The sequence below is a fragment of the Apostichopus japonicus genome, chromosome 11, assembly GCF_037975245.1.
Source record: "Apostichopus japonicus isolate 1M-3 chromosome 11, ASM3797524v1, whole genome shotgun sequence".
Taxonomy (NCBI): Eukaryota; Metazoa; Echinodermata; class Holothuroidea; order Aspidochirotida; family Stichopodidae; genus Apostichopus; species Apostichopus japonicus.
The window spans coordinates 7,666,927-7,691,267 of record NC_092571.1 but is presented as its reverse complement, the minus strand read 5'-3'; the positions used below and the strand labels follow the sequence as shown (position 1 = coordinate 7,691,267).

The window sequence follows — 24,341 nt, the reverse complement described above, 5'->3', positions numbered from 1 at the left end:
ACCACATGAACCACATCATCATGCGTTTTTGTTTTGTTGCTAATTCGAACACAGTCTTCGCTTCAGTATCTTTCAATGATGTCCATGCAGAGTCCATGATACGTCTCGAGGATGTGGCAGTGTGATTACGATGCGATAAGATTATAACACCTTAGCGTCACAAGCAATGGTACGAACTGATGGTTGGTAGTTGTGAGTTTGTCGAGTCCAACTCAAGGAATGAAACTCACTGGGAGGCAAACGCCTCTTTTATAGCCAAATCAGAGATGCGCCATACGCTTCTATGGTCAGTGGCAGTTTTACATTCATATCCAATTAAGCTTTTCGCAGTAAAAACGATATGCGATCATCCCTGACGACAAGATTGTTTAGATGATCCCTCGAAGCTCCATTTGTAGGTAAATCCTCAAAGATTTCAGAAAATTCGTCGAGATGGTCCCTGAAATAACCATAGAAAGGTTAGTCCCCTACGCTCAGTTCAGCTTTGAACCGTTGCAGTATTTGAAGTTCGTTAAGTGTAAGTTTTGCTTCCTCGTAACTGATACCATGCCATGCTCCCACCAGGGCCTTCAGAACGATCAAACGCAATCGGTATCGAAAGGGATTGTTTTTCTTTTCGATCGCATGATTCCGTACAGCTTCCCTTACAATATCCGACCCATACTTTGTTCGAGCATCTCTGATGAGGTCTATCCAGTGTGTCTCCAGTGTGAAAATGGTATTCGGTAATAAAGCGTTTTCTTTCACGCGTGAGATACCTCCTTTTTCGCTTTTCCATAATCCCAGGATAGACGGGTACATCCTGCCAAACCGTCGAATTCTGCAGTTTCCTTCACTTTAAGGATGGCTAAAATACGGTCAAAAATTCTGTGGACGACGTCACGGTCAATACAGTCTATGATAGCTTGCCACATAGAGTGATCATAAACGATGGCATCCATGACACACGGGTGATGCGTTTGACTGGGGTGATCAATGTCACAACCGTAGCAGATCCTGTAAGGATAGGTAGTGATCGCATCCTCCAAACAGTGGAAGAACGATGCCTCCAAGACGTTGAATATCATCTCTTTCAGACACTTTGTTGTGAGAGAGTACACCAAGAGGGCTAGTAATTGTTTGACTCAAACAGAAATTGATCGATATCCTACCCAACGGACGAGTCGCTATTGTTATTGTCACTAAAGCCACTATGGACTTATCTTTGTGTTCAATACGTGTCTTCTATTCACATTCGTTGATGTTTTTACACTGTAACATATAGCCAGCGGTACACAGGTTTTTGCGTACAATAGCTACCCCTAGTCTCCTCACCGTTATGGTCAAACGATAACCAAAGTAGTGATGTACTATCGATATCATTTTTGTTTTTACATGTATGACTCAATGACCCATATCTTTCTTGTTTGATGTGAAGATATGCTGTGATGCACTCGAATAAATTGAAACAATTGTAGAAAAATGATGCTTTGTTTTTATTTTGACATGCCTGTCTGGCTAGAAGGGAGAAATGGGGAGGGGGGTGGGGTCATATTGATTCTATCTTACGGAGCTTTAGCGAAGGACACTTGTGTCCATAAATGCGCTATATCGGGTCCCCAATGTCTATTTTGTCCTAGTTCGGGTCCCCCTGTCCATTTTGCCCTAGTTCGGGTCCCCCTGTCCATTTTGCCCTAGTTCGGGTCCCCCTGGCCATTTTGCCCTAGTTCGGGTCCCCTCCCCCTTGTCGATTCTGCCCTAGTCTGACACCATACACTACTTCTGTCCAATCTACGACTGTTAACTGTCCAAAACGAACGGTAAAAGGAAGTAAAATAGGAATTGGGGAAAAAAGAAAGACAAATTGTTGTTACACTTAAAGATTGATTACCAGGTTAACCATGGGATAACTGGTTACTTTTAGCAACTATTTAGTGTCATGTGATAGTATCGCATATATTTAGCTTACGCTGTAGTCTGACACCATACACTACACTGACAGACCATGTTAGTTACGGTACTTGAAAAGAAAAACTTGCATGAACTTCGCTCATTGTATATGAATAATAAATGTAAATGGCCTGGGAGGGTTTGCAGAGTTCGAAGCCTGAAAACATTGAGAAAAAATGCAAAAAACAACAAAACAAAACAAAAAACAACGCTAATTGCTTATATAGGCAAAGCAGCAAAAGAACTTCATTCTCTGTACACAGATCCACACTCGTTGATTACAAGAACCTTGTTATTCGTGCATGGATATGTGTTGAGCAAAGGCGCATTTGAGTTCAATAGAAGTCAAAGTCTCAAAACCTTGTTTATATGATAACTCGAAAATGAAAAAGCTATGTAATTTACTTCATACTCGATATGTGGGCTAAGATCATGTGTAGTTCACTATAGTATCCGTTGCCTTTCGAGGGGAATGGTGATGCACACCTGACGATGATCACACAGTCACAGACCCGATGCAAGGGGACTGGGGTTGAGAGCGGATCAGTCGTTTGGTAGTTTGGTTTTCGCGCCCAGGTTTTTTCCTTGGTGGCTTTTTCTTAAAAAGTAGTATCTTGCTGGTTAACAATAGCCAAACTTGCCAAAGTATCTGGAAAAGCCTGTAAAACTCATGTATGTAGTCTTCTATTAAATTTGTAAAATACATACCAAATATGGCAGGGAATCACCAAGCCGTTTGGCTTTCTCGTTTGCAACTGCAATTGGTTAGAATTTTTTCTCTTTATTTCGTGTAGAGACAAGTTACCATGTATAGAGAGTCGTCACTGTGGTTTTCATTGTATCCATTTCTCAACAGCGCCACCTGCTGACACGTTAGCAGATGTGCTTAATACCACCACATACCCTACCGTCTACATGGACCAGGCATACATCACCGTTAAAGACACACATTTGAATCAAGTACCAATCCGCATCAACCAATCAGACATTGTTAACCATCATACGTCTTTCGGTGAGTAAACATCTTCCAATTTACAACATTTTGAGTTTATTTTGTCCATGATATTCGACAGTAACATCCGAAGACCATATAATTCATTACATTTATTGCTCAGACATGATATACATTGGAACAGAAGTAAAAAGTTCCAGTATTTGAATTTTTCAATTTGCATGCAGTAACCCGTATAAAATAAGTTCTCTACACCAGTGACTGTATGTTTTGTCGTTTAAAAGCACATGTTCCAGCCCGTTAGATACATTACTCACATCTTAAAAAAAAAAAAATATCTTAACGTACATAACATTTTTGTTGCCCGCGTTATACTTCTATGGTGGATATCTTGTTAAACCTAGAATTCTATATGATAAAGAAAATATTGTATATTACATAATTGTGTATAACACATGCCAATGGTAGTATGTCAACATTGGTACAAGAGGGGCAAAGGCATCCTGCATAAGAAATTTACGGGAGGTGAGGAGGGTGAGGGTAATTGCGTTACAGTGCAATTTTACACGTTCGGCTCTCCATGGGTAATCCCAGTCTTCCTCATGCCCCCCCCCCCTTTGTTCTCTCATCTTCTGGAAACAGGACGTTTGGCAATGAGTAACCTAATTTACATAACCTCTGTACAGCTATGTTTTTTAAAGCCATTTTATTAGTGTTTTGAGTAATTGGGTCAGTTGTTGTTAAAACAATAGGTATTTCATTAGTAACAATTCCGATCACCATGGAAACATTCTTCATTTTCAAGTTGACTACAGTGAATGCAATGTTTTTGTTTAATAAAAAAAACAACAACAACTATCGTGCATTAATGTTTTATTTGTCTTAACAGAGCTCTACTTGAATACAAGTGCCAGCCAATCAAGATACGCGTATTTAGAACAAGAGTATATTACAATTGAGGCCGGCGATGATAACTTTACCACATATCTTAGATTTGACGGAGAAGATTCCGCGTTCAGTACTAATGACAGTATATACACGATTGGTTTAAAGTCTTGTATTTATTGTGAGCTGGGAGTTCCAACCGCTACAGTACTTACCGTTCAGTCATCGAAAACTGGTAAGCTCACTCTATCAGACGCCGTTTATGACTTAAACGATGACCAGTATTGTCGCACAGATTCTATATATTATATCGTTGCTAAAGTTGATATCTTTTGCTTTATAAGTTTATCTTTTTTTCTACTCACGCACTTAGACATATTATTTACTTACATTGAGGGATGTTATTTAAAAAAAAAAAAAAAAATAAGGCTACTAACGGCTGCCGTTTATGACTTAAATGACGACCAGTATTGTCGTACAGATTCTAACATCGTTCCTAAAGTTTCTATCTATTATTGCTTGATTAGTTTATCTTTTTTCGCCTCACGCATTTAGGCATATTATTTACTTACATTGAGGAATGTTATTTAAAAAAAAAAAAAATAAGGCTACTTACGTCTGCCGTTTACTAACTTAAATATACCTATATGTTTTATACTATAGATATTCTATATAAGCATCATGGTTTAATTTTCTACTTTTACTTTATTAGTTTTTATTTTTATTTTTTAGGCATATTATTCGCATTATATTTGAAAGGTGTTAAAGTTATAGCAAGTTAAGCATCTCATGGAAGGAAATTCTTTAGCGGTGGTAGTAAATGATTGTTGAGCTCGGGTTGAATATGAGTGACCAGTGCTTTTTGTTTTAATGTTTCAAACAAATGTAGGGGCAATACTTATGCATACTATACTCCAGTATGATAAACGTGTAGACATATCTCTGGTGCTTCAATCAAACGGGGCCTTTGTATTAAATGAATCTCTCATTGACAATTTCCCTATAAAGTTGCAACATTCTTTGTCCTAGTTTTGTAAGCAGATTTTGCTAGATACTGACATCCATAGCTGGCAAAACCAGGGAAGGGCGCACGTGCAAAAAAAATGTTAAAAATCAGTGCCCTTTCATAAATTATACGTACCCCATTATTTTGGTAATAAAAAGTAACATACTCCAGTTTCATTTTCGTAAGTAAAAATGAGCCATGTTGTTATTTGAAAAGTAGCCTATTATTTAAATATAGTGCCGTTGTTAAAAAAAAGTGCCCATATTTGAATAATTAAGAGAAAGGGTCATCAAATTGTGCTCTTATACTGGAAATAACAGCACACTCAATGATACTGAAATTTGTGTTACGAAATGTACAGAGAATCCAATTTTTTAAGATAACATTGCGGGTTTCCCCACTCAAATCAAACACAGTTGTCACCCTGCCCATAGATGTTTTTAACCTACAGATGACCCTTCTTCTGTCCCTTGCCCGCCCCCTCCAACCCCCTCTGGTGACATTCCTGATTTGGATTTGATGACGTAGTAGTACAGACAGAGAATCTACTCTGCTGTACTCTGTAAGACGAATGGCTAGAACTCTTATAGCTTCTGCACATTTATGATTATTCATCATGCCTTTATATAAGCTTAAATACTGATTTTTCGCATTAATGAAAAACATGATTTATGAAATACATTGAAGCACTTTAAGAACTATCAATCAGATTAAAAGATGTGGCATTTCTCATGTGAAGTAACATAGCGATGGCGGATCCAAGATTTCTCGAAAAGAAAAGGGGTCCCGTGCCTCTGAAATATCAATAGATGTTGATAATAAAAAAGTGGAGCAAGAGGTATGGTAAATCTTCTACCTTTATTGGACATTGCTTTGAACACGAGCGTCCCGATCCCCAGGGTCCCAGGTGCCCAAGGTCCCAGGGTCCCAGGCCCCATTAATGGATCCGTTCCCTGATATAAATGATGGAAATATGTTGCTTGATTTTACGCTTAGTGCAGTATTTTGCTCTTTTTTTTATATACAGTGAATGTAAGCTTTAGCTATGATACGGCGTATGGTTACGAAGGCGCTTGCAGCAATCCAGAATATTGCTACAAAACAATAAACGTTCGAACGAATCTTTACCTGAATGAGCCAGTCATGTTACGTAAGTGCATCAACAATAAGCTATACTTTGTCATTTATGTACTTTTAAAGTACTCGTCTCCCAACGGCGTTCCATACATTACGAAATACGGTCCGGAAGTTACAACGTATTTTGCTCACATATTTATATTGCATGTTTTGCATCGGATCATGTTTTATGAAAGCTGAGCAAAAGACAATCAACATTTATTTTGCAATGAATAGTAAAATATTCAGTTTGTGTAAATTATTGTATGAATTGAATACAAGTTTTTTTTTTATGAATGAAAACAAAAAGAACAAAAACAAAAGTCTCTGCATGTTATGACAATTATTCTAAGACACCTGTACTAGTTCAGTGTAACAACTTATTAGCAAACACGTATAAGCCCTAGTGGCTGATAAATACTCTATAACTGCTTAATAAAAATGTTTTCAGACTAGGATTAAAGTGCCGAAATGTTGTGTTTCCTTGACGATATAAAACTTGCACTGAAATCTGAGGTGAAACAATAAAACTGTTAAATATTTTCTTTTATTCCTCGTTTCGATCGAAACTTTTGTACCTTACACATTTGCTTTTCTTTTTGCGTATCTTTCGTAACTGGAAAGCTGTTGATATCTTTACTTATCTGTTTTTATTTCATAAATCAACATCGCAACTGCTTCTAACCTTTTCCCTTTTGTAGCATTACTTATCAAACCAAATAGTACGGCGACATATTCTCTCGACTATTATTTGGACAGCGATCCACCGGTCATTACATTGAACAGTGACGAAAGGTATCACTCCTTGAAGATATACATCAAAGATGACAAACTCTTCGAGGGGACAGAATATTTTTACCTCTCATTCGATGAAGTTAACTTTCCAGACGGGTTCGAAGTAGGAGAGCCAAGTTCCATTGAATTTCGCATAGAGGACGACGAATATGGTTAGTTTTCTACTCAGCTCGTTGCGTAAAGATGCATGGTTTCCAGCCTCAAAAATTTCATGATTTCGCTCATGCGCAGAATAGTACCAAATAGTTACCCTGGAGATTGAATTGCAATCAAACATTTCGTTTTGTGGAAGAGGTATGATGGGGTATTGTTGGGGGGGGGGGTATAGGGTGAGGAGTATATGCCTACAGTTAGCTAGTTATCAAAAGACCGAACATCTATCCTGGTTTTAAAGGCTTGTTGATGGACCACATTGAGTATAGATTAACGTGTTGTTTTCATTGGAGGTCAAACGTCAGTTGGAGTTATCAGAGAACAAAATCAGAAACCTTGTAAACCCAATACCAGGAACGGAATCTTCTTTGACCGTCACATATTGGTACCAAGTTAATTATTTGTATAGTAGAGTTCAATCGTTATTTCATGTCAATTAAGCAAAGAACATTTGGAATTAAGATGGCAGCCTTTAGATTTCAGTTCCCTGAAAGATGCAGCTAATTATGTCATCGAAAGGTCAATGCATTTTTGTAGTTCTGATATTATTTCTATTTCTATGTATTTCATTTTTTCAGGTCTCCTGATTGTGAAAGGAAGCAATGAAAAATTCTCAGAGAGCGCCGGGACAGTGGAGATCACGATAGAAACCAATATTATTCAAGAGACGGAGATGCTGATTAGTAAGTTGAAAGGTTAAATAGGGTTATACGAACGAAATTTATGTTTGGTTGATAAATATTAACATAATCGATGCGGTGCCATGTATATGATTTCAGAGGTGGGGGAAGGGGTGGAGGGTAGGGGTAGGGGTGGAGGGTAGGGGAAACTCTAAATTTACCCCGACTGATTTAGGTAGGTGCATGAACCTTTATGATACAAGTGCCAGAGGCAAAAGAAGGATGTTAAAAGGAGAGGTGGCTTGCCCTGGGATCGGTACAGCCGAAGATTGACGTTAAGAACTTAAATGGTATATTCTGAGGCATATTTAGACTTGAACTATAGGTCTACAGTAAGGTACAACAGCATGTTTGCACTAAAAGTACTCTTGAAATCTTTGTGGGAAGTTGAAACTAAGGGATTGTATACATTCGAAGGAATGACTTAATCCTTCCCCCGACTGAATATAAAAATAGTCTGAGTCATTCCCTCCGTCGACTGAATATGGGAAGTGGAGTGGGGGGGGGGGTGAGGGGGAAGAGGGGAACTGGTTCGATGTTTCCTAGTGAAATGAACACCCATTTCCTAGATAATGTTGTCATATATCTCTGCTTTAGAATTTGGTTAAAATATTTTTCTCTGTGACTCAGATATAACCACGGCACCTTACTACGACAGTGAATGGTCTTCTGCGACACCTGGGGAAGACTACGTGCCTTTCCACGGTTTATATTACATACCAGCCGGAGAGAACACTACAACGATAACTGTGTCACTGATTGACGACGACTTAGCCGAAAATGAAGAAAGAATTTCCTTTGTTGTTGAACTCTACAGCAAAGAGCGCGATATTACCTTATACGAATACGGCCATATTACCATAGAAGATGACGAAACAAGTTAGTTAACGCGTTTTATACAACACCTAATTATATTCCGGCCATTTGATTGGTCAATTGCTCGTCGATTGCATGCAAAATCCGCTCTATTGCACTCTATGAAATAGAACCATGTGTTATACTTTTTTGATAGCACTTTTTTGCAATGGCAAGAGAGCAGAGAAACCTGTCTGTACAAAACAATCTGTTGCATGAGTGCATTTTACATCCAATTATATCCAAATTTGAAGGTGTTGTATAAAACAAAAAATGAATGGTTTCCATTCGTACAATAGTGAAAATATTTCATTCGTTGAAAGATTTAATTTGTTCCATTCAACTCGGCTGCGCCTCGTTGAATGGAGCATTCCATCTTTCAACTCATGAAATATTTGCACTATTGCACTCATAACCATTCATTATTTGTGTAATAACGCATTTCTGTGTCTTTCCACTTGGGCTGTTTTCACTCGTGCATGCTACTTCACTTGACATAACAATATCATGATCACATGGTTTCTGTCGAGTCGATCTATATAGGGGACTAGGGTTGAGAGTGGATCCAGTTAGTTAGGTTTTTCGTGATCAGGCTCTATCTTGGATGACTAATTTAAAAACAAATAGTAAAACTCTTATAACTTCGTTATAGTTCAGTAGCGTGACTAGTTAGGGTTTTTTTTCTTCAAATAAAGGTAAAAATCGATAATGGATGTCAAAGTTTGCCAATTGGTTTATTGAATGTCATTTACTGATATAAGATGGAATTACTTGGAGTAATTAGAGTATGCTGTCTGAAATCATAAGTTACCATACAAACACACAAAAATCCAAACGGACTTTTCAAAAAAGAGAAAAAAATCAAGATGGAAGAAATATTTACAAACTGACCGAGCGGAATTATGGTATTACGTTACAGTACGGACGTCAGCCGGAGAACCGAGTACAAATTAATGACTTGCAATTTTAGTCTCTTCTGGCGTCCCTTATGGGGCAGTGTTAAGTTAACAATCATAAATTTAAAATTCTTCAGGTTATTACCCGACGTGAAATGTAAGTTAAAAAGCCATTCGGTTTCTTCCACATGCATATCCCTGCAAGTTAGTGTCATGATGTATAACTGCCATCCAGGCCGATTTCTAATTACCTCATGAAGATAATTTTGTAATGTAAGGTCTTGTTCAGAACTAGTGGTTGTAGCTGTTTTTCGTTATTTTAGTAAGCTCACACATCCATTGGTAAGTTTAGTTCGTATAGTAGTACTGAACAATTTCATATTCTGATCCTTAGAAAGCTCCGTGTTCTGTCCAAGCCATCTCATGTAGACTGGCTATACTACACGCCTATATGCGTACACCAGAAACAAGACTAGAACTAATTTGTCCGAAATTAACGACTACATATTTTGGCTATAGGCTATAGCGGTCATTGTGAAAATTCATGCAAACACTATTAAAGAGTTAAACAAACAACAAAAACCCCCTACCCCCACCCCGCCCCGCCCCGCCCTCCCCCCAAAAAGGAAACACGTAGGACAACATTTTAAGCATATGTTAATTTTGTCATTTTTTAAAAACAAAATCATAATTAATATAATCAATTTTATAAAATATTTCTGTTAATTTACTCACAGAGGACAATCCGCTGGTTTTCTCTTTCGTCAACTCAACCATCGTTGCTAGCGAGTCAAGTGGCACTTTAAATATACACGTCAGAGCTAATATTAAGAATGATGCGGTAATCTGTAAGTTATTGACACTTTATTTAAACAAAAAAAACTACTTATTTTTGCCAAATAGGCTATGGTGTTTATCGTCTAAGGTTCCTGAAAAGGTTGCCTAAAGAACGTTTTTCCATAAAAAAAAATTATCACCCCAAAACTTTAACATACGTTACGTGGAGTTTCGAAACCGATATTATTGCCACTGAATTTAATTTCATTGCACTTCTTCTGTACTGTGACAGAACAAGGCGCCCTAGAATTGAATGCAGTGACCAAATTCATTAACATTCATTTACTGTCACGTGGTATACGCAGTGGCCTCTATACTCCATTACGAATATGTATAAAGTCCGTTTTCGGAATCATTTATATTAAAACTCGCAACCACTATATTACTTTACAGACATTTTCAAACTTAAAAATTAACAAGTTTTGTACATGTGAGAGTTTTACGTCATCATGATGCTTCATCGTCACACATATCACTAAATAAGTCTGCTTGTCAGACTTTTCTGTGTCGTTCTTGCACTTTTCTTCCCATTTTTCTTGATTTTTTTGTTACATTATATTTCTTTTTTTGAATGTTGTGCGAATAAATCCAAACAAATCACTAATCAATTCAACTCATGCACATAATATGCAATTTCATTGTTAGATAACCCTTATCACATTTTGTTCTTACGACCTTTCAAGTTAAAAAATCGACCTATACTCTTGATGACGTCATTTTTCTCGTTTAGCGTTAGAATACTTACCGGCTGAGAAGAATGGCATGGTGGAGTACCGGGATTACACTGCGTTCTTTAATGCCACGATCAGACGGGACTCGTTCTTTTTCGGAAAGTCCACAGAATACGTTATTGAGATACACATCATCGACGATTGTGACGTAGAAGACAGAGAGGAAGTGACGTTACTTATCAGTCAAACTCCTATCGGATCGATCGACCCTGCATTTAATAACGTAACAATTATTATAGAAGATGACGATTCAGAAGGAGATGTGCATTGCGCAGGTGAGTAGTGTGTCTTGTTAAGACCGCAGTATGAACAGCCTAGTATGAACAGCCTAATATGTACGGCCTATTATGTACAGCCTAGTATGTACGGCCTAGTATGTACGGCCTAGTATGTACAGCCTAGTATGTTCAGCCTAGTATGTACCTTTCTTTTTCACAAAGCTATTTGCCCGTATCTAAGCGTTACAAGCGACTTGGCCAAGACTAGTGAGTAGTGTGTCTTCTGTGTGACACAGAGGCGTACCAACTGAGTATCTGATATTCAGTGACGCGAACACGAAAAACTTGTATCATTCAATCTTATCTTAACAACAACAAGTAGCTAGGGTGTAGCCAGGGTTGCAGCGACCCAAGGCTTAAAAAACTGCACTTAACGTAAAGCCATAAATGTAAACCCACAAAGCTTCATATCGCTCACTTTACTGACAGTATTGTTGACAGTATATGGCTCAAAATGTCGGAAGCAACCCTCGGTGCCCTGGACATGTGGCCCCTGGTTCAATGAACCGCCTATTGTCACGCCTCTGACTATGCTTAAGTTATTTATATAGTCCTATATAATAAAATATGTTACGGTTTCATCTTAGTTCTCATTGCCAGAAACGTATCACGTATGGTGATAACGTACATCACCGAAAATTGGTAACTTTAACCCAGGGTGGGAACGAAATTTATCTTACCCGGAATCAGGGAAAATAGGGTGTATCCATTCTATGGGCCTCATCACATTATAAGAATGGATCTTACTCCCATAACAAAAAATATATATGGGCAGTGGGCCAAAGGATAATTAAATAATAAATGATAAGTAAATATAATAGATACTTAATAGAAATAATAAAAATAAATATATTCTAGGCCTAGTAAAATAACAATAACAATGAATACAAACTAAAATACAAATTTGTTTCTTTTTCAATATAGCATGCTCGTGTAGTGGCAGTGTTGCATTGCCGACAGATGAGCCTACTACGGAGCCTGGCCCTCAGCCATTGATGTTTTACTTTGAGCTTGATGAATTTACCATTTACGAAGGAGAATGCAGCTATTATGACATTAATGTACTAGCCACACAACGGACTAATGCGACCGTTTGTAAGTTTATTGTATCATAATCAAAAACTGATATATATCGCCTAAAGTCAAGGAGAAAGAGGGAAATTTGAGAGTAACTACACTTCAATCCAATGAATTGTATTTGTGCTCGAAAATCAATGAAAGAATACAACATATATCTGAAACCTCGTCATCCTCTGAGGGTTCCCCCCCCCCGGCCTATAGTCTGGACCTATGTCCCCTTGTTGGACCCTACACTTACAGCCGATGATTAAGTATCCCACCCCATCAGAGGATACACTCAGGTCGAGGTCCCTATTTTTAATTGTCCCCTCCCCTGCCACACTTGTGAATTCCTAAAACAGGCCCCTACTTTATATTCATAAACCAAAACCCAATGGTAGCCTATACTTTTCACTGAACGAATTTACTCTCGCAGACAAGAAAACACTGCCGTCTGCTGATAAGGTTACAACACAGAGGCACCACATTATAACATTCTATACAGCAAACTAAACAATGTTGGGTTCCTAAAAGGAGACGAAACCCATCCATTATTATTAGTCAATGTGATAGAAATAACTGTCATGAAAAACTTCCCCAGACATCTACGAAATATCTTGTTGCATTTGGAAGGTTTCTTCAAACATACGACTAAAGACTTGATCAAGTCAAACTATGACATCATCGAAACACTTGTTTCTATTTCAAACTTGTGTTTTTCTTTATTGCAATATTTTATTTTCTCTAATGTATAGTCTTGTTTTGCAAATGCTTTATCTAAATTATTGATACTATATATTTGAACTAACGATGACATCGATTTTAATGGCAACACTGTTAACATCGTGCCTTAAATATATGAAAAGAAAAACAGAGAAAAAGATATAAGATTTCAGATTATATAGTGGCACTATGACATCACAGATTTGCATAATGACAGCTCGCAGAAGCAACTTTTAAAACACCGATATCTCGCGAGTTTTTTTAAATTTTATTTTTGATCAATTTGGTGGATACGTTCATTACAAAGATCTCTAACATATTAGTTAAAGAGGATGGTTCGGTTTGAGTCTTCTTTAAGGCGATCGCATTGAGTAGGGGAGGGGGATGAGGGTGGGGGGGGGGGGGGGGCTGGCGATGTGCGGGCGACACGGTTCACTGAAAAAATAAACTAGTCAATATTGCCACGGACTAACGTTAAATTAGTCTGTAACGTTAGTCAATGCACATGGACTAGCAAAAATCTTCGTTTCATCGCTGCTTCTTAGTCAGTTTACACTGACTAAGGAAAATATAATCGCAGCTTAGTCGGTGGCGACGGACTAAGGTATTTTAACCCATGGACTAAGAACGATACGGACACCCGATTTACGCCACAATCGTAGCTTAGTCGGTGTCGACGGACTAATGTATTTTAACCCACTTCGATTCACTTCAATTTGGAAACCGAGAGGCAACGGCAGCTTGCTGGACTTGGCATATAGTTTCATACGATCACTCTAAGCAACTTTCAACCGTAAATCACCCAAGAAGGTCTTTAGAAGAATGGAGGTATTAACTGCCATCATCGGCCTACCTGTTATTCCTTTAACTTGAAGGTAAAATTAAAGTTAATTGTTAGGCCACTGGCACTAGTTCTGTAGTATGGTTAGTGTAACGCTACCGTTGTCACGCTGGCGTTTCGCAATACACAAGTGCAATGACAGTGAGTAGCCTATAGGCTTCTAGTTCTACTGGGTACTGCAGTGCATTCTCAACACTAAAGTGTGCACTCTAAACACCAATTAACAATGTGTTATGTGTGTATTGGGCTAGATTGAACAGTGGCACATAATCTTCTAATTTATTCCCAAACAAATGCTGGAACTATAAGTCTCAATAGTTTATTTGAAGTCTACACTCATTTGGTAAAGATTTCCTGTAATTTCCCATGTGAATCTAAATGGGTAGGCTTTGTGATATTGAATAAGCAAGGCTAGACCTTCAAACGTACAGTCACAGTAGGCTGAACAAATTATGTTGGCTAGTCAACGGTATTTTATGATGTTGCGAGCAGTCAGGATGCACGCTTCAGTTCTATTTAACCTTTTCATTTATCATTTTTTGTATTTAATTTCCGGTCACGTCCAGGAAACAATTGCGACATTCCTTCACAGTCGACTTGTTTACTGTAAGAAGTATTAACCGTTTTTTTCTCAGGAAAGCTTGATAGTCTGAAGTTATTATAACATGTGCTTTTAGTATACTGCCAAAAGAGTAAGTTGTTGTATTTGTATTGATATTTTATGTAGAAGTAATGGAAAATGTAGTATGTTTAGTTTGGTCTAATTGCACGTTTTTTTCTGTCCAATGTAGTGCAGGGTTCACTTGCGCGAATTCAAATTATTCTGTTTATGTATATGTGATGATTTTTTGACGTTTATTTGTAATTCAAGCATATCTGTTTAGTAGCAAAGTTTAAAGGTTAAGATTAATTAGTTTTCTCTTTTGATCCTAGATTGAATGAAACTCATTGACGTAAATAATAGATCAGATGATACAGTTTAACGCAGTTGCTAAAACTTTGGGTATTCTCTAGTCTTCGCCGGTCCATTATGTACTTTAGTACTACTAGTAAGACTAAATCAAAACGACCGAAAGACAAACTTAGTGTAACAAAGTACTGATTCTCCTCTAGCCTAGGTCTAAACAGGCTTGTTATGTGAGCAAGCAAAATAACAACTAAAAACGATTAGGCCTATAAATAAGTTGGCTCAGTGCATTTCTGTTTCTAAAATTTTATATTTTTAAAGATCATAAAAACAAACAAAGATTTAGCCCATGCTTTATTATCTCTGTATTCTTGGCATTTGATTCTGGTTGCAATGGTGATGACACTCTCATTCAAATTTTCAGCTTTATACAGTCTGCTTCAAACTTTGGGATTGTTTTTTGAGACTATAGTGGAAGCAAATCTCACATAACTTTGTGGTGACAACTTTATTTAATTTTTTTTTTCAAATGATGAATACTTTGCTGTTTCTTCTTTCCTGCAGGAATTGAAAAGCCAAATATCTAAGTCAAGGGTGAGGTTTCCTGTCATGTACGACACCAGTGTGGAGGCAACAACAGAAGAGGAGAACTGTGTTATATATGGCTTAAAGACATGTTTTAAGATGATATATTGGTACCCTTTGCAGAACAAAAGAGTTTATCCAAGAGTCCAAAAAGCAGAGGAACAAGTACCATAGAGAAAAAAGATGGAAGAGTGAGTTTAACTATTGTACCCAACTGTTTAATGATATTAAAGATACTTTTCATAACCTGTTTAAAAAAAAAAAACAGTCTAGTATATCATTTACGTGCAAGCTTCATAAGTTTGGTCAAATTTTCACTGATCTGTAGAGCGGGAGTCCAGAGGGTTTGGTTAGCTGGGAAGGTAACCAATTGCCTGGTACATCACAATGTTCACAATGCATTCCTGTATATGAAACCTGACAACTGGCAAACCGACTGTGGTGGATGTGGCTGGGAGAGCAATTTTAAAGTCACCGAATAGCTAACCTAGATCAGCTTTCATGGTAACCACATCAAAGTAAGAACAATGTGTCAGGTATGGCCCCAAGAGCAACAAATGGCCATTGCCAGTAATTATTGGTGGTGGGGTACCCCTGCCAGTGATCACCAATTGACCCCTCACGGCTGACCTAGGTCAGCTCATGAGGTAACCACTTGAAACCTACTGGAAAATGTTGGTTAGGACTTCAGATACAACTGATGGGCATTGCCAGTAACTTTTATTGGTGGGGTACCCCTGTCAGTAGACCCCCAATATGCCCATCCCTCATTGACCTAGGTGAGCTCATGATTTGACCAGTTGAAACCTACAGGAAAATGATAGGTATCACTTCATATGTAAGGATGGGCATTTCTAGTATTTTATATTGGTGGGCCACCACTGCCAGAGTCCGCCCATCCCTTACATATAGAATCCTGTCAATCATTTTCCAGTAGTTTTCAACTGGTTAAATCATGATTTGACCTAGATCAACGAGGGGGGGGGGGGCATTTTAGGGGTCTACTGGCAGGGGTACCCCAGTAATATAAATTACTGGAAATGCCCATCCCTTACATATAGAGTCCTGCCAGTCATTTTACAGTAGTTTTCAACTGGTTACCTCATGAGCTAATCTAGGTCAATGGGGGATGGGCATTTTGGGGGTCTACTGGCAGGGTTACCCCACCAATGTAAATGACTGGAAATGCCCATCCCTTACATATGAAGTGATACCATTTTCTAGTAGTTTTCAACTGGTTACATCATGAGCTCATCTAGGTGAATGGGGGATGGGCATTTTGGGGGTCTACTGGCAGGGGTACCCCACCAATAAAAATTACTGGCAATGCCCATCAGTTGTATCTGAAGTCCTAACCAACATTTTCCAGTAGGTTTCAAGTGGTTACCTCATGAGCTGACGTAGGTCAGCCTTGAGGGGTCAATTATAGATCACTGGCAGGGGTACCCCTCCACCAATAATTATTGGCAATGGCCATTTGTTGCTCTTGGGGCCATACCTGACACATTGTACTTACTTTGATGTGTTACCATGAAAACTGATCTAGGTTAGCTATCAGGTGACATTAAAATTGCTCTCCCAGCCACACCCACCACAGTCGGTTTGCCAGTCGTCTGGTTTCATATACAGGAATGCACTGTGAACATTGTGATGTACAAGGCAATTGGTTACCTTCCCAGCTAACCAAACCCTCTGGGCTCCCGGTCTATTGGGATCATTATTAACATGATTAACATAATTATTAAGCTTTGAAAAATAACTTGGTGTTATGCTGTGCAAAGCTAATAATTATTTGGTAAAGCTGCTATTCCTGGCTTATAATTTGAGGGACCTAGATTTAAATGTATACCTCCCAATATGTTATAAAATTTTAATGTAAATGTATGTTTATGATAATGTGAGTTATCATGTGCTATATCTGTATCTGTGCTTACTCGTATATCATACTTTCTGTTCACAGGTCAATAATGGTGCAGATTTTGGCTTCCTGAAGACAAGTGGGAGGCCATTTGTAGTTAAGAGAAACACTCTTTGTTCGTGAAGACTTAACTGGTGTCGATTTGGGGTACCACTTTAAAACGAAAGTCATGAGGAACCCTTGCCCAAGATTCAACTTTGCATTATTGTGCAGTGCTATACTTTTGCGATTCATGTTTGATCCATTAACTTGTCTTAACTTTGTTGGAATAAAATCATATTTTCAGTTTTTTGTTTACAGTGATTTCTTCTCTATCTGTCGAAAGTCAGCCTTTGTAGACATCAGAAGTTTTATCAGAAATAAATACTGCCAACGTACACATTATTTGTGTTTCTTCTGCTCTCTTTTCTTTTAGTGATGCTAGTCAGTGAAACTAGTCGGGTTTAATTCTTTCAGTGATTCTAGTCAGTGCAACTAGTCAGTCGATACCGACTAAGAAAGGTTAGTCGGGAGAGGCACCATCCTGACTAATGTAAAACCTGCTATAAACTAGTCGGTGGCTCATATAAATTAGTCGGTAAAGACCGACTAATGTCACCAACTAATGTAACCGACTAATATACATTTACCGACTAAGAAATTGTTGATCGACTAAGATGACGGACTAAGATGACCGACTAAGAAATCCAACTGACTAAGGAATAAATTAGTCGGTATAGCAACTGACTAAGGCTATGTTAGTCGGGAGAGGCACCAGATGGACTAACGTTATGTTAGTCGGTGAACCAATTTAAGTTTTCAGTGTTCTATCGTATCATAAGTCAGGTATTAGTTCGGTTAGGGAATAATCATGTGTATTTTCTTTTTCTGCAATTCTTTGTAATTCTGCGAAGTTTTCAAAGAAGATATGAAACTTACCGGGAACATTTCCTTTCTATGCGGTTCATTATTATTGTTATGTATTATGTTATAAGAGTTAAATATTTTTCCAGTCATAGGAGTGCAACCATGGGAACTCACATACGGTGACGATTTTACCATCAGCGATAAGAAACTTGTATTTCAAAACAGCGACCGACAAAACTTCTCATTCAGAGCTATACAGGATATGGAAGACGAAAATGTTGAGAGCACCCTGGTAACCATTGCTTACGTATCTGACGGAGAGATTGGTCAACAGAATGCCATTCTCGTCAACGTTATGGACGGAAATATCTCTTCCTCCGGTAATTATTCATTTCATTTCTAATATTTATTTGATATTTCCAGTCAGGCAAGATAACGTGGGTTACATGATAATCATATTAGCAACACCAATCAATCGCCACACCAATATCACCTGGTCGTAGTCACATCATAGTCGCACCAGTATCATAACACCGTAATATGAATATCGCCAAACGATAGCCATAACATAGTCTCATCAACGTTAGATCAGTTCAACTATACAGTCTATTATCAGTTCGCCATAAATACCAGTCGCATACATCATTACACCGTCATCATACTGTTGTTATATCACGGTCGCACCATTAACATATTAGTGTGATAGAATATCATCAAACCCTAGTCTAACCAGCGTTATATAGAACAATTTCATAATAACACAATCGACACCATTGCCGCACCGCCATCATGCCGTCGTCACACCATAATCATGTCATAGTCGCACCGTCATTATATCTCAGTCACCGTTTCTCACCACTGTCACACCATCATCCGATTAGTGAAATGCAAATGATTTCAAATATGGGGGGGGGGGGGGAGCTGTTGTGATAAGAATTCGAATGTATCGGCCAATCTACTTTTGATTTATAACCGATTATGAACTAATTCAAGGCATATATAATACCTGTACATATACTTTCTCTTTAAATGTTGCCCATAGAATTTAACATCCGCAACGAACGAAGCGTAGATGGAAATCTCATTCAAGAGACATCAACTGTGAACTTTGCCTCTGACAGCATCGCTACGGGCTTGGTGGCTGGTCTTGTTTCCTCCCTCTTTGTTGTCATGGTAACGGGAATGCTACTTGGCATATCTGTTGTGATCAAAAAGAAGAAATAAGACGAGGAATAAGCTGTGCTGAGATCATCATCCGCCATAGCTTACTAATTAATGGATTAGATACATACTCAGCTGGTGTAGTGCAGTAGATCTTTGCCTGAAGTGACTAGATTTGATTTCATCCGTTTCTTCCAAAAGGACCAATCAGTAAATTCGATAATCCAAAAGAAAACATATTAGAACTTCAAAGTAATACTGAAAGGGATGGCTATGCCTCGTTATAGTTACTACTTCTCTAGTACGGTTACATTACGTCAAAATGCCTTGTGAGGCACTTACATCGAGACTGTGGTGGATACAGTAACTTTATGATCAGTTTTAATCCATGAGAGCCCGGACCGATTGAAATGGTGGCAATAAAATCAGAGGCGTAGCGATAGGCGGTTCACTGAACGCAATGTCCAAGGATTTGCTCAGAAATTTGAAGCAGACGGATCATAACTGCCAGTCATGTTTTGTATGAATAATTAAAAGAATCCCAAACGTGGGATATACCTTAGTCTGTTTAATTCAAATCACTAACTTACTGGCTATTCTAGTTGTCAAATTCAGTACACCGTTCAGTACTGGCAGATCATGTGGCCTTTTCTCATATTATAACTTTGCATTTACGGCTTAGCGTCAAGTTCAGCATAGATGAAGTAAGGATAAAGTACCCCAGCGGTATCTCTTGAACCCTACCCCCTCCCCCTGAATCCACAGCTACTAGCCACTGAATAAATTCACTGCATACACTTAATAAAGTTTTTTAATTAAACCAGAAGCAGACAGTACATTGCAAATATTATTTACTGAATCGTAGCATGAAATAGCAATTTTAGAGCTGCACAAGTTGCAAATATAATACAGAAAAGCATTTTAATAATTCTTTTGTATTGTTTGGACTGGACAACATAGTTTAGAAAATGCTAAAATGCCCTGCACTGTGGAGACAAGCTGCGGAAGTTCAAAGTGTGATAAATCGGCCAATTTTGAGGTAATGCAGAATATGCTTATTTTGTTGTGGTAATTTTGGTAACTTGTTTGAAAGATGTCGAACCAAAACATACTCCAAAATTTGGTGGTTTGATATGGAATGACCCATCTATCTATCTATATATATATGCATTTAAATGACTAATTAATGAAGCATAATGAAGCATTTCTTGATGGTAGCAAACTACAGTGAAGTGTAGCCTTTATAAACAATGGATCATACGCAACTGTCAAAGAAGATGTGAAAAGCTTCTGCAAATTGTGGTCATATTAGCACACCTGGCAGTTTTGTGTCACCTCGTGGTCTCTTTATATATTTACCTGTATACAGTCTCACTAGACAACATCGTGAGATTTAGTAGTAGGCCTAATTGTCAGATTTACGCGACACAACAAGGGCTCTACTTTGTAGGTTACTACTATTCATACCAAGAACTAACATCTCTGTTAACTTCCGTTTCAAATGCGGCGTTCGACTTTGTTTTGTAATCGGGTTTATTTTGAGGAGCAGCATGGCTTACTGAACTGATCAGGCATATTAAAATGCTTAGGAGGATGGAAAAGATAGAATTTAGCACCGAGACTTGATTGTTATTAGGATAGCTTAGGTTCGGAAGAGGAATGATGATCGAGTACAAGTGGCGGTGATTATTAATTTGAGTTAAACAGCGCCACCTTATTTGGTTGTGGTTTTCGATATGGCGTGAGGGTGAAAGGTGAGCTGCCGTAACAATTTGGTCTGGCTAAGTTTCATCCTTTAGGGAGTGTCTTTTGTGATATTTTCTTATTAAGCTGTTGTATTCTTTTTGATAACATTTCGTAGAGAGCGAGAATATATGTATATGGCTATGTGTTTATAGTATTACGTCGGTGGGTATTGTGTATGGTAATAGTCATAATTCATCCTTATTCAGTATGTGTTTGTGAACTAGATTGTCAATGTTAATAACAATGGACCTAAGCCCGCGAAGTGAGAGGCAAAAGTGGGAGCTGGGGTTGGGGAGTTTGTTTATAACGGTTGGCACATTCCGTAGTAAACTCCAGATTGAACACATATATGCTCTTGAAATATGTGTTTGTTTTGTAACCTTCATCAGTAAATTGTGCTGGAATAGATCTGAATTAAGCTAAAAATAAGGGGTTTCTTTTATCAAATCAGCCTAGGCTACTTACATGAAATACGCCCTACCCGGCTGCTGTTCTTCTGGTCGACTCCCAGCACATGTCTTTTCTTAACATACGCATATGCGGAAACTTTCCATGGAATATTCCAACAGTGAAAACATATGTGAATCAACGACTGACGAGCGCGGCTGTGTCATGAAATGTCACAAGGCGTAGACTAAGCTCCGCAGCCGTTGTTTCAACAATAAAGAAGAGTAAAAACAAAATTAATGAATACAGTCGTTTTCGTTACACCATGTATTTTGGTGGGTCAACATGGCTTTCAGGAGAACTTCAACCGTTCGATTATATATATTCAGACACAAAGAGAGAGAGAGAGAAAGAGAGTGGTTTCTAAGCAGTTATAAAGTGTATTTCACAAATAAAACAAGTATAATACATTTACTTAAAATAGGTGTTAAATGAAATAAAAAGGCATTTCTCTGTCATTGTGTATTTCAATTTTAAACCAAAATAACCTGTCTCCTATTGACGTTCAAATGCAACAACAGCACTTTAAGAGTTAATTATGGTTGAGCGCACTTGGGACCTATACCCCCAAGTCCATGCCCATGCCCTCCTTTCTCCCCGTAGGGACAGGCGATGACTTAGTTCCTGTTACCTGCAGCTCTACTGGTGTTTTGCATCCAAATTGCCCAGCATCTTGGCACATGAGCAGCAACCTATTTGTAGAGCGTGTCCCCTGCTCAAATTCGTCCCAATAATTTAATAATCATTTTCTGGATGTTTTTGTAGCCTTTTCTCTCCACTCTATTTAAATTGCCCTCTGACACGAGCAGAACTTGAAGTTTGACATAGCTGGCTGCCTCAAACATGGCCCACACCAGAGAATAAAATGGACTTTTAGCCCCTACCTTCTTGTTGAGAGCATGCATGGTGCCACCCTGTAAAGAAACAAGTTAAATAGCTGTTAATATAAATTGAGCAAAGTCTGCAACAAGTTTAGTTATTAATGTAATGCATTTTGTAATATGACTATTAAAAATAAATAGTTCAAACAATTAGTTAAAGGATATAAAGTATCAACTCCTATCAATCCATTACCTTCTACATCATGTTTTGTACTGATGGATCTCCGATACATGCACCATGAATCAGTACATGCATCATTCACCATGGATACATGCATCAGGTGCCCACAGTCCATGGCCAATCCCGGTCTCCCGGATATATGTACAGAGGGCCTTCATTTGATCTGATGATGCCTCCCCTGCCAGAATATCAAACTGGGGCCGGATTTGTCCCACTGGCAGCATGAGCAGAGCCATCATTTTTTGTTATGAAGGCCTGTGACCCACTGTCATCAAGGTAAGCCGTCCGTAGGCCTAAATTTTGCACCTACAAAAGAAAGGTTGATAGTTGGATGTTACTAAAATAACATATAACAAAACATATAAAACGAGACATATACATATTTCCACCGAAAACTTTTCCAATGAAATAAAGACATTTTCTTTATTTACCTTTCTCCAAACTGCTTGACGCCAGTGAAAATTGCTGCCCAGAATGGTGACATCCCTAAAGATGAATTGAGCTCCTCTCCATGAAGCTGCCTCGAAATCCATCATCATTCACCTCACCCTGGGTTCTGTAGGGGGGGGAGGGCATTCTTCACTGCTTTCAGGACTTTTCTTTAATTTGTCCTTCTTCTGCGAGACATTATAGCAAAAAAGTAGAGGTAATTGCTTGATGTTTTTCCCTTGCTGTATGAAAGCATGGATTGAAAAAAAGTTGGCTGAAGGGAGATCGGCATACCTTAAAAGTGGTATCAGCGTACCTGTAAGAAGAAATTCCAGAAAGGAATTTATAATATAATATATGTCATCAATTAAACTGCATAAGATGGAATGAACGATCTCAGATGTAGCATGCCAATGTGAACACTTAGAAGCACACTGTTAGAGGGTCATAATGTAATAAATGAAAAACACTCACCAGCACTTTGATTTTGAGAGTTAAACCAAGCTGTTGCTCTAGTAAATAAAACAAATCGGTAGGATGAAAATCGATTGATAAAAGAAGAACATAATACAAGTGTGACGGGGTCCTGTACATATATCACACAACAAGTACCGGTGCAAATTAAGACGTGAACAGTTAAAATGTCATTCTGCTCTTTACTCCTCCTCTCTCTTTCCGTGCTCCCTATCTCAACGGCCAAACCAATCCAACGCAAATATACATAAAGGTAAAGAATGTCACTCTATAGTAAGGATATACAAACGCTGTATCAGACTAACAATAGGGGACACTCTCCATGCATGATTAAATACAATAGGCACCTGAGGTGCAGGAATTTAGTTATGCAAATACATGTTGTCACCTAATACACACGCGCAGTTACCTTTGGACATGCGTAGTCGGCTGGAGAGCGCCCCCTGCAATACGGATGGAAGGAATATATAATCAACAAGCAATTATTAGACAAGGTAACAGACTGTGACACAAGTACTTACCTGCATGGTAAATGTTGCATTCAATTCCTGGATGAAGTTGTCAAGATGAGCTTGAAGCTGTTGTAAGATACATATACTGACAACAAGAGTTTTAATCCAATTTAGGTATATGCTGATCAAATGTTGTTTTAAGCTTTTAACACCCCCCCCCCCAGTTTTGCACATTTATTATCTTACTCCCTAAAGTAACCAAAATTACCTCAATATGATATCACTATACTCTCTGGGACCTGACCTGTCTGAGCTTAGAGGCTCAGAGCATAGCAAACAGTATCCAAAGTCAATGGATGTATATACTTAGGCCTACAGTACAGTTAGCTTATAGAAGAATGTGTCAATTTAGGGTATAAAAGAACTTGACACGGCAGACATTTTGTGGTCAAATTCTGCTCAATTGTACATTGCATAGACACAGAACAATAAATATTTTTAGATCATGACATTTCCGGGGAACTACACATATATGAAAAACGCATACAGTTGAGTGATTTTGGATTGTTCGTTGATAG

General features: G+C 38.3%; 1 protein-coding gene and 1 long non-coding RNA gene across 2 annotated transcripts in view; one reads left to right on the top strand and one right to left on the bottom strand.

Moving 5' to 3' along the window:
* The window catches only part of LOC139976126 (uncharacterized), a 31,134-nt gene extending 10,136 nt beyond the window's left edge, over positions 1 to 20,998 (top strand). Inside the window, exons 2-12 of the mRNA XM_071984563.1 lie at positions 2,786 to 2,941; positions 3,771 to 4,001; positions 5,800 to 5,922; positions 6,590 to 6,835; positions 7,415 to 7,519; positions 8,147 to 8,395; positions 10,005 to 10,115; positions 10,835 to 11,110; positions 12,038 to 12,208; positions 18,139 to 18,372; positions 19,035 to 20,998. Coding sequence (XP_071840664.1) covers positions 2,786 to 2,941; positions 3,771 to 4,001; positions 5,800 to 5,922; positions 6,590 to 6,835; positions 7,415 to 7,519; positions 8,147 to 8,395; positions 10,005 to 10,115; positions 10,835 to 11,110; positions 12,038 to 12,208; positions 18,139 to 18,372; positions 19,035 to 19,216 — 2,084 coding nt within the window. The 3' untranslated portion in view covers positions 19,217 to 20,998. The remainder of the gene's footprint in view (positions 1 to 2,785; positions 2,942 to 3,770; positions 4,002 to 5,799; positions 5,923 to 6,589; positions 6,836 to 7,414; positions 7,520 to 8,146; positions 8,396 to 10,004; positions 10,116 to 10,834; positions 11,111 to 12,037; positions 12,209 to 18,138; positions 18,373 to 19,034) is intronic.
* Positions 20,999 to 21,794: 796 nt separating this feature from the next.
* Positions 21,795 to 23,785, bottom strand: LOC139976134 (uncharacterized). Its single transcript, XR_011796009.1, has 4 exons — positions 23,312 to 23,785; positions 22,840 to 23,153; positions 22,421 to 22,714; positions 21,795 to 22,260 (listed from the first exon to the last, which is right to left on the bottom strand). It is a non-coding gene; the product is annotated as an uncharacterized lncRNA (long non-coding RNA).
* Between the last annotated feature and the right edge of the window lie 556 nt (positions 23,786 to 24,341).